At 44.2% G+C, this 11,521-nt stretch overlaps 1 protein-coding gene across 1 annotated transcript; it reads right to left on the reverse strand.

The window, feature by feature from the left end:
- Positions 1 to 1,458: 1,458 nt before the first annotated feature.
- lrrc4ba (leucine rich repeat containing 4Ba) lies at positions 1,459 to 9,589 on the reverse strand (the record flags this gene model as incomplete). Its single annotated transcript, XM_079282666.1, has 2 exons — positions 9,329 to 9,589; positions 1,459 to 3,408 (listed from the first exon to the last, which is right to left on the reverse strand). The coding sequence occupies exons 1-2, from the start codon at positions 9,572 to 9,574 to the stop codon at positions 1,459 to 1,461; spliced, it is 2,196 nt and encodes a 731-aa protein (XP_079138792.1). The 5' UTR covers positions 9,575 to 9,589.
- Between the last annotated feature and the right edge of the window lie 1,932 nt (positions 9,590 to 11,521).

An 11,521-nucleotide genomic window follows, 5' to 3' on the forward strand; every position in this document is an offset into this window, starting at 1 on the left:
TGTGATACTGTATAAGTTGAAACCGAATGTATTTTTTAGAGAGCATGCTAAACTAGCATGTTCGACTTTTTAGTAAATATTGTAACATATTGTTGATAATTGAATGTGTTCGTCAGTAAATGACCATTATGCCAAATAAAGCTAAAGCTTGTTATCATTATGATCATTATGATCATTATTATTAATGCTATAGCTATACTGTATATCAAATGATGAAGAGCTGAAGTCGCAGTTCATATTTTTGCGGTAGAGCGTAGAGATCTCCCTCCTCCAAAGACCCTGTTCATGTGAATGCGACAGGAGAGGGGAAACACTTTGTGTGGCTACAAAAAAAAGAAAATTCACTCAAACACTTTGCCAGGTTTCTGTTTTAGCTCCCTCAACAGATGCCACTGTCCTACTCGTGTCCTTATGCAGCACAGAGCGGCCATCTTGTTACAAGTTTGGAAAGTTGTTAGGGAGGGCCACTACAACAGCTGTGTGTACATTTTTTTTTATATATATATATATATCTATATATATATTCTTTAGACGTTGTAGTTTTCAATCAGAAGCCTGATAAAGATTCTTTATAATTTATTTCTTTGAATGAAAATATATTTACGGTATATATAATATGTACTTTCGGTCCTTTTTATATCTCTCATTGTCCTTTATATGTTTCTTCTCCCATGATAACCACTCTGTTTCTCTCCTTCTTCAAAGAAGACAGCAGCCAGTAAGGTGTAAGAGGAGAAAAAGTGAGAAAGTGAGAGTGAAACTGCTCGAAAAAAAAATAATAGTTGTTGTTCTGTCTCCCTGCGGAATATTATTCAGATACGTGTGTCCCGGACAGAATCGCTGCACTGCTCTAATTTAGCTTCCACTGTTTTGTTTTAGTGCTTCCTGGAAACCTGGGACCGTACAGCTCACCCAAACCATTGTTTGTTGTTCAGCGTCTCTGCCAAACACTAATCTGACAACATGTTCAATGGACAATAGTATGTCTCCCTCCAAATATATACACTGAATGTGTCTGGAAATATACGAAGCAATCTGTCGAAAACCTAGAGAGGCTCGTCGCTCATTTCATAGCTTTCCACTTTGATTGTGAAATGAAAAGAGTTGGCTTGATCTTGACTTTGGCAAAGACTACAGCAATGATTCTGATGTTTGTGGTTTACATCGTATATGTTTGTAGCTGAGTACGTTTAAAATGATGTGCGGATGCTATTGATGGGACTAGTGCTGATCAGATATCAAACTCTGCCTCCTTCAGTCTTTGTATCGGCTCATCTCTGTCAACAGATTGACAACACAAAGCAGTGTCTATGTGAAATATAATCTTCTGTGGAATCTGTCCATGAGGACAGTAGGCTACAATGAGTCTCTTATACCCGGTCTCACAGGCTCTTTCTGTCTCACTCTCTCTACCAGCATCTCTTCTTTCTTACCTCTTACTTTCACTCTCACTTTTACTCAAATTTGAGTCTCTTGCACATTTTCCTTGGAGCTGCTCTTAAAAAGCAGGGGCTCTTTCTGGCTTTTCCCGATGAGGCCTTTCAGAGAACTGTGGAGACCCAACTGGGGCAGGGGCACAGAGGAGGGCAGGGTGCCACCTGTGGCCGTTCCTCCACTGGTTTGAACCTGGGAACAGGATATGGACGTGTTCTGAGACTGAGAGCAAGGCGAGGGGTTGTTGTTGTTGTTGAGGCCCACACCAGAGCATGGGCCCATGCCCAGGCCCATCATGTTGTTGTTGAAGTGATGGGTTTTGTAGTAGTGGTTGAGGTGCTCCGATCGGGCCAGGTTCGGCAGGTTGACTATCTCTGGGTGGTGCAGCCTGAGGCTCTGGCCCCCTCCTATTCCACTGCTTCCGCTCTGCGTCACCGTGGAGCCTCCCGAGATGCCGCTGCCCCGACCACTGGCCCCCAGCTCATCCTCCACATTGATGATCTCGATGGCACGAGCAGGGCCGTGGTGTTTATGCAGCTGGTGCTGCTTCCTCAGCTTGTAGAAAACCACCAGCATCACTGCTGCCATGAAGGTAATGGCTACAAAGCAGCCTATGATGATCTTGGTGGTCTTCATCACATCATCCAGGCCCGAGAAGCCTGGCTCAGTGATGGGCACAGTGAACGTGGGTCGGGTGGCCCGAGGAGAGGAGGAGGACCAGTCTGCTGACAGAGAGGAGGCTGTGGTAGTAACACCTTCTGGCCACAGGTGACCCGAGGGCGTGATCCCAGGAACACGGATGAACGTCTCATTGAAGGCTACCAATGCAGGCTCCGCTTCTCCTGGGGTCTCCACTGTTTCCACTGTGACTGTTGTGAAGTAGGTGTAGTTGACACTGGCATCAGCAGCGGTGACATTGAGGACAGCAGTTGCCGTGGTATTGCCAGCAGCATTGGTGACCATACAGGTATACTGGCCCGTATCTCGCAGAGTGACATTGGTAAAGTTCAGTGTGCCATCATGCAGGACGGATATCCGCACCTTGTAAGAGCCGTGGGTCATTAGTGTGCCATTAGGGGTGATCCAGTTGACAGATGTTGTGGAGGTGCTTGTGCGACACTTGAGCTCAGCAGCCATACCCTCAGTGACATTTAGGTCTGTAGGTGGCTCCACAATGACCGGAGCATAGCAGGTGAAGTGGCTCTGGTCAAGCTCTCCAATGTACTTGCCCTTTAAGAATGGAGGAGCATGGCAGCGGGCACAGCAGGTGGTGTTGCTGGGCACCGTCTCTTTCAACCACCAACTAAGCCAAAGCACATCACAGTTGCAGATCCATGGGTTATGATTAAGGTGTACTCTCTCCAGCTGGTGAAGGGGCGTGAAGAGATCATGGGGCAAGGAGTGCAGGGAGTTATGTGACAGGTTGAGCTCTTCCAGGCTTTTCAGGTCATCGAAGGCGTTGCGCTCAATGACTGACACCTGTGAGTGCATTAGCCACAGCTTGCGGAGGGACACCAGGCCCTGGAAGGAACCGGGTCGGATGATCTCCAGTCTGTTTCCTGACAGTTCCAGCTCCTCCAAACGCACAAGAGCTGTCAGTTTGGGAATGTCCTTCAGCCCACACATTCCCAGGTTCAGGTAGCGTAGATTAACGAGGCCCACAAAGGCTGCGTCAGAGATGAAATCCAACTTCTTGAGCTCACCGAGGTCCAGGCGACGTAGTGATGGCACACGGTGGAAGGCATAGCCTGGCAGAGTCTCAATGGGGTTGTTGCGCAGCCACAGCTCCCGCAGCTTGCTGAGGTACTCAAAGGCATGTGATGGCACCAGTGTGAGGCGGTTGTCGAAGAGCTCCAGTGTGTTGAGGTTGGGGAGGCCATTGAATGCTCCGACTTCAATCTGACGGATCTGATTCTTGGAGAGCTGGAGGATCTCAAGGTGCCTCAAGTGCTTGAAAGTGTCTGACTTGATGACCTGGAGGGACAGATAATGATGAAGTTACTGTACAACATCTAGACTGATTCATGTAGATTACACATATACGTGTAAGCCAACTATACACATCTGAAGTGGACTCTGGTTTCTGTTTTATTGACAAACAAAATACAAATACAAAATATTAATTCACATTTCACTTGTCATTACTTAAAGGGACAGTGTGTAGGATTTGGTGTCATCTAGAGATGTGGTGGCCTTCAGGTAATGTCAGAGTACTGTCTGAGCAGAGAATGTGAAGTCACTCTCCTGGACTTCTCTGTGCTTTATTGACAGGCTGGGGCACGTCCATTTTTGTTAGTTTGCATGTTCGTGCATGTGACCATGGCCACTGCTCTGCTGAAAACACCGTCCTGAATGACAGTGTCACCACAGAAGCGCAGTGCCCACCCTCTGCTTACCCCTCAGGTAAACACTGTTACCTCTTTTAGCTTTCCTAAAAATACAATTTGTATTTATTCTGGTGATTTTTTACTTCATAACCTTATTGGAGTATATATGTAACAGACATGAAGCTCTAATACTAACATATTATTTACTACATTTAGAGATGAGCAAAATATTACAAAACCATGTCAAGAAAAAAACATCGTCAATGAATGATTCACAGGCACAAATATGACTAAATGCATGTTTAAATAAACAAACCATTCAAATATAAATTATTCATCTCTCTGCTCATAATGGGAACAGCTGATCTTTCCATCCCAGTGACTGCTGCTGTCTGCAGGGAAAGGTGGGCTTTTCAGACAGACTCCCACTGACAGCTGACAGCGACACCAGCCAGTTAGACACTCCCAGCCTCTGTTTTGACTCCAAGGGTCACCCTGACCTCCATATTGGATTTTATTGATAAAACAATATGCATCACTCCTTCACTCCATCCAAAACCTGCTGTATAATCATGGTGCATTTACGCTGCAGAATTTGCGGGGTACTGATCGTGAAATATTCTCACATTTAAAGATGCAACGTGTATACCGAGTCACCTGCTCCAAAGAAATATGGGGCAGCATTTCACCTCTACTACTGGGTCCATACAGTGTTAATTAACTTATAAGTTATATATTTAATAAAATGGAATAACTGATGAACAGCAGGGTAATTATTGTTAAATACAATAACATTTCTGAACTCTAAGAGCCCGTCAAAATAACACTGTAACCGTATAATCTTCATGTGTGGCATTGGCCTATAGCCTACGTCAGCTGTGTGTTTACTGTCACACTGCCCCAGGGATGTACGATCAGTGTAACGTTACGTTTTGATAGTTGTTATATTGGCATGAATCCGGAGTGGCAGAGTCAAGGAAACGGCTTGTGTTTTTGTTTCATTCTCCCCAACAACGGGGGACTGCTTAGCCGCTTAGCGGCTTTGGACCGGATAGGAGCGTGACGCGGCTCCAGGGATCAAGCTTCAGTTAGCGGCTGTGGCAGCTCACATTCGGCCGGCGAAAAGCACGGTGCCTGAAGTCACAGTGGGCTGGGGGAGCACTGGGTCTAAGCTGTGTAACTGCAGCAACAGAAGGTTTGCTGATCAAGGTCGGAGTCGGGCAGCTGTTGAACACGGTGGAGATTTTGCGAAGTAGTGATGTCTCTACCAGCAAAACCGTTGTTTAAATCAGACATATGACTCTGAGGCTCTGAGGCGGTTGTCCAAAACCCCTGTGATGTGTACGGATGGGCGCACACTCATTCTCCTATACATTCACACACACACACACACCCTCACCCCCCCCCAGACGCCACCTAGTCTAGGGGAGAAGGAGGGGGGGGGGGGGGGCAGCCATCGCACCCCCGTGGAGTCCGGGAAGCCGGAGGCAGTGTGATCCATGAGAATATGGGTCATTAGTCTAGAGAAGAAAGAAGGGAGAATCCCAGCCGAAGTCAAAAGGGCCGAGTCAGCGGTTTCAGGGAGAACCTCTGACCCGGTCAGATCAGTAAGAGTAGCCTGGGGGAAGCATAAATAACTTGGCCTTGACAGTGGCGTCGCTGAGTCTGCGGGGGAGCTCTTAGCGACACACAGAGAGACCCGGCTTTCTGAAAAATACGCTGATGTAAGGGTTTTTGTGTCATCAATCAAGTGATGTGAAGGGTAGGAATCCGTGTGAAGTCAGACATCTGAAGCCCGTATTAGTATAAATACCAGCAGTTTTGAAACAACTTTAGGACTCTTGGAGCAGGACCTGGAAGACGCTTTTGGAGAAGGAGTCTCTAATCCCGTGCGGGCTCCGGCCTGCACGGAGGAAAACTTTAACTTTTTACAGAATCTCCGGACTTTGACTGTCGGAGGTTTTTAAGAAAACTTAGAAGGTTTTTTGAAGTCTAGTCAGGAGAGAAGGCTCACTCTGTCCAGTCCTGCGCTGGGTGAATCATTAACTTTTTCCTCCGTAAGCTACACAGCCAGCTTCGTCTGCCTGGCTGAGTCAGCTTTTTACAGATCCTTTGTCTGTAAACTACTCTGAAGGGGTTTTTGAATACTTAGGTGAATTTTTCTTATATTTTTCAGTTAACGATTTTCCTCTGCATTTTGGACCAAGAGACTATACTTTGATTTAAATGCAAATAAATAAATAACGAATTAGTTTCTTCGACCGACTCCTTTTCTTCATATTGTCTTGAGAAGTCAGCCCTGGAGAGGGGTCACACCTCAGACGATCCCCTTCATCCCCTGAGGTAAGTTGTGTTTGATCCAGCTCGGTACATTACTGATGGCATTCTTGAAATGCCCAAACCACACTGATACTTATTCTAATAAAAAAAAAAAAAAATTAATAATTATTAATTTTTCAATTTTTTTTTATTATTGAATTAAAAACCGTGAGGGGTCACCCCCCGATATCACGTAACACAGCATTCGGGGCAGCTCTACTTCTTCTAGACCAGGGGTATTCAACTCAAATTCCAAAAGGTCCAGATTGAGAAAATCTCCTCGGCCAAAGGTCTGGAACATTACAATAATATCTAACTTAACTGGATGGATTATATATAATAGATATAAATACATAAATAAATGTTTTTCTCATTTCAAGTAAAATAAGCACAAAAGAATAACTGACATTACAGAAAGCTTTTCAAAAATGTGCATCTTAAAATAAAGTAATCTTAGTCATCTTAGAAAAATAAATTTCACTGAATTGTCCTGCAGCTTTAAATTCAGTTCATTCAGGTGTGAAGTGATGTCAATCAAAAAAGCTACGATATTATACTTTACTCATCTTCTAACAAGAGAAATCAGTGAGCATGGACTTTATCTATGGTTATTAAACCACTTCTTGTCAGCTCTATTCTCTCTGTTAACATCATTGGACAGTGAAGTTACGTGTTAGGATTCTGATCATATTGGGCTCTTAGCTTTATTTTCTGGGAATTCATTTCGGATGTGAGTGGGTACGTTTGCTCAAAAGAGTTATACTTTGTCTCGTAGGTACACTTCATATTACCCCTTTTAATCATCGTCACGGTCTCTGAACATGTGAGACTAGTTTTAAGAGTCTCTTCATTAATGTTTACAGACTCTGGTCTCTCTGACCACTTTTCTCTTTTTGGAGAAGAGAACTTCATGTGAAATAACTTCTCTGACTCGCGCAATTCTCCTGCTCTTTCTTCTCTTTCCTCCTCTCTCCCACGTGTGTCACGGTGTGTGTACATCTCACTCGAGTCAGGAAACTTTTCAGAATACCCATATTTGATTGGCTGAGCTGCATCACGTGATGTGATTTACAACGCATTGGTCGGCGTGTTTCCTGCACTGCTGAACGTGTGCCGTAAAGGTTAAAAAAGCTGCGCCGGTTAAAATAGAAGCGCTCCGTCAAAATTGTATAATTCTCAATTATCTATCGCTTTTAGGTCATGGGTCCAGATACAACGGCGTCTGGGTAGGATCTGGACCGCGGTCCGCCTATTAGGGACCCCTGTTCTACACGCTACAGTGACTCACTATCACCTCTAGAGGTACAGGTAGTATTACAAGACAGGACAGGATGGGGCTAGCTGTAGTATGCTTGTTTCAGTAGATATCTGCGACAAAACATTCTGTGGATAATGTTCGTCAATTTTTTTTATCTTACAATGCACTTTTAATTTGAAGTTCATATATTCAACAAACAGAAGCAGGTGTAAGACACTAGACTACTTCTCGAAGCACTACGGTAAACCTACTGCAAACTCTGTAGTCCTCACCCTAACCTTATTTCAGTGCATGCTCCAGACACTTAAGTGCTTTTCACACTGATGTTTCAGTTAGACTGAGGGGACTTTCCACTGACACATTATAATCCCTTGAAAATTAGCTGATAATCAGTGTTGGACTATTCACATGGAAGCGTCACTCCAAATAAACACGGTAGACAAAACCATAAATAAATGAATGCACTTTTAAAACATTCTGCATGACACATTTTTGGATCGACTTTACAAGTGAACAACCAATAAAGATGTTTTTCTGCTAGCGGACATGATTCTGAGAAACGCAGGCCCTGGACAGCACACACTGGCATTGGTGCAGCCCAACTGGAGCTCAGTTGGCGAGAAGGCAAAGACACACAGCAAGTGAGTGTGACTAAAAGCCCCTTAAATCTCTGATTGTTGGAGATGTGTGGCCAAAGCCCTCTGTGAGACACACGGAGGCTCCTGGAGTCAGGCCACTGCCTCTTCTGTATGTAGAGCAGGAGCGGGGGGGTGATAGGCAAAGAGCGGAGGCGCGAGACGGAGGGGTGGATATGTTAAGAGGGGGTGGGCGCTGTCAAGGCTTTACTCTCAGGGTACTCAGTGAAGGAAAAAATAAGCCAGAGAATCTAGGATGCCTTCAGGTGTTAAAACATTTTTAGATTTTTAATCATTTCAAGTGGGGCTGCAGGATACAACAAACCAAATCGGAATTTCTAGGCTAAAAGCGAAACGCAACGAATATTGTTATGATTTCTTTGATTTGTCCTTCATGTGAGCAGCATGTCTCAAAACCTCAGACACCAAATCATGTGGCACGATGTCCCATTTATGCTCCGTTAACGTCAAATAATAAGATGTTTTCTCTGAGGAATAGAGGACATCAGACTGCTCTGTCCAATGAACAGAGAAGTTTGACATGATGAGAGATGCACCGGACAATTTTAACAATGTTTAGGATACGCGTTGCTTTTCATTAGCGGAGATAAAATGTAGCGGAAATGAATGTTAAATCACAAAAGAACAAAGCACTGTCAGCAGCATGAGGTTGGGTCCAATTACTTCAAATGCTGCTGCAAAGAGTAAAATCAACCACACTGTTTATAAATGTCGAGATTCATGCGCTTTGTATCGATGGTCTGTGGTTAAATGATTTCCCCTTGCAGCTGTAGAGCCACATAACGCTGTCTTGGGACTATAGATAAATTGGTAATGCATAGAAAAGGCAGCATGGTGTCATGGAACCATGCCTTGCTTTCAATTCATAAAATATTCCCTCGGTTCAGCGGAGGCTTGAGTGCCTTTTTCTACCATTAGCGGCATTTGCGTTTCTGTCTTTTCTCAGAACTAAAGTTTCCAAGAGAAAACCTGCATCAACAAGTTAATCCACAACTGGCTGCAAAAACAAATGAACCCTCTGATAAACACCCCCAAATATGCATCCATGAGCAACACATAACGTACATCTTTGTGTTTGTGTGCTCTGTGAACTCTTCTATCAGTAACTGTAAAAATGGCAAAAGATGAAAATCAATAACTTAAGATGTGTCAACAGATGTGCTGAAAATGTGTTTGTGTTGTTTATGCTGTGATCTAGCTGTAATAACAAACAAGAGTGAACCATTGCACCAACCATATGAGGAACAACCAGCAATTAGAAATGCACAACAAAAATAAACACTGACATGACATGGTGTGACCTGATGAGTGACTTCCCTCAAGCCAATATTTACCTGTATCGAGTTCTCCTGCAGGTTGAGGTATCGTGTGTTGATTGATATGCTTTCGGGCACCTCCTCCAGGTTCTGCCTGGTGCAGATGACTCGGCTGGCCTGGTTGGAGCAGGTGCAGAGGGAGGGGCAGGAGGAGGCGGCTCCCACCAACTCCGGCCCAGGGAGGAGGAGCCGCAGTAGCAGCTGGGCCAATAGAAAGAGGAAGGGGGAAGGGCCGGGAAGGCAGGTCAGCGTGGCGATGCGCATGGTAACTGGGACATGACCCTGCTCTTTAATCCGAAGGTACAGGTGAGGTGACTCCACGCTGGTGGATTTGAGAGAAAAGGTTTATTTTCCCTTTGGTCCTCCAGACGCAATTTGTTCTTTCTAATTCCGCGTCCTCTAAGATGTCTTTTGTCCTCTGTCGAACTCTGTGTTTTTTCCTCTTGTTTCTTGAACATAGAAATATGCAGATAAACAGATGTTATTCCCTTTTTTCTCGTGTTGTCTGGGGATTTGAATGAGGCTTTTTGTGAAGTGAGAAGAACCCAGGAGTTACTGTGAAAGAACAAGAGAGAGAAAGAGAGAGCAGATATTAAAGATGGAACACAGACTGTGCTTCGTGTTTCCACCGAAAGAGAATGAATAGAACAAATAATAGGTATATCTACAGTAGCTTATCATTGGAGGGATTCTCAAAGATTTCTTTGACCGCATTAGAACTTCTGTGTCACTGCTCATATCAAATCCCACATAATCCACAAGCAGACATTTAGTCAGAAATCAAATCCTACAGTTAAAAACAATAAAGGAAGCAGAACGTTTGTAGACTGATGCACACACTTTGTTCAACAAAATGATCTCCACACACACTTAATATCAATAGACAGATCATCGATAGAAGTCATGGTTTTGATCTGTCGAAAAATATTTACTAATATGAATCCCAGAGCTAATTGTCCTCTTCAATCAAAAACTGTTTCTTGGGGAGAAACCCGTGGTATGAACATATGAATCCCCTGTTTACAAAGTGTGAAACAATGTTGGATTTAATACGTTTTGTTTCTTGCCATGGCAGATGAAAAAAAACGTCCTTATCAGCAGAAGAAGTTACTCTGTGACAGGAAGCAACAGGGTTCATGGGACATCTTGATTTTTGAGAAGCATTAATAAAACCCATGGCGTAACATAGAGCCTCCAGTCATCTCAGCAATGGTCTCATTTGTTAATAGTTATACCAAGGAATAACAATTAATAAGACAATGATATATATATATATATATATATCAAACTCATACTCATTAAATTAACTTCCAAACCTTGAAAACAATACTGACTCCAGTGAGCAGTAACATAGACGGGTAGTTGGACTAAAATGCTGATTCCCTTCCTGTACGAGCACAGCGTTGCATGCTGGGGCTGGAGAATGGTAGTGAATGGTGCAGTCTATTCGTCTAATCGATGGCCAGCTCAAGTCAGGCTCCACCAGCCTTGAGAGGCAGAGAGCCTCTCTCTCCCTCTGCAGGTTATTTAGACCTGAATAACCTTAATGAGGGCATCAGCAATCTAGATACGGCTATTAATGATGATGGTTGTAATGGCGGGACGTTGACATGCAAACCCATTCGACACGCTGAGCCTCCTCACTTGGCACAGTAAGAAAGGAGACAGGGGGGAAGGAAGAGAGACAGAGAATGAGAAGGGGAGCAGGATTATTAATCTGATAGATGACTGTATGGCTGCAGGCAGAGAAGGGAATTATCAACACTACAGTAATAGATGAATACTGAACAGCTGCAGAGAGCGGGGCCGGAGAAAGAAAGAGATGGAGATGGAGACAGATGGAAGGTTGAGTGAAAGGGATGATGAGGGATAAAGGCCCAGAGAGAGGTATAAATAGGAGGAAGAGCAGAAAAGAGAACAGTGGTAAAAGAAAGTAGAAGAGGGGAAATATGGAGGGAGAGAAGAAGAGACACATTAATATTACTGATCTCTCCCTCAGTGAGAGGGAGAGAGTGAGGGAGAATGAGAGGAGGGAGGGGGGGGGCTCAATGGAGAGATGAATTTAAAACAGACAGAGATAGAGGGAGGGGAATGACAACACAGAGATGCATATGAAGCAGAGAGCGACTGAGGCAACAGACAATACAGAGGGAGGAATATGAAACAGGTGATGTAGAGGAAGGCGAGAGAGAGCGGTGGGGGGTGTGGGTG

The sequence above is a fragment of the Melanostigma gelatinosum genome, assembly GCF_949748355.1.
Source record: "Melanostigma gelatinosum genome assembly, chromosome: 13".
NCBI classification, from domain to species: domain Eukaryota; kingdom Metazoa; phylum Chordata; class Actinopteri; order Perciformes; family Zoarcidae; genus Melanostigma; species Melanostigma gelatinosum.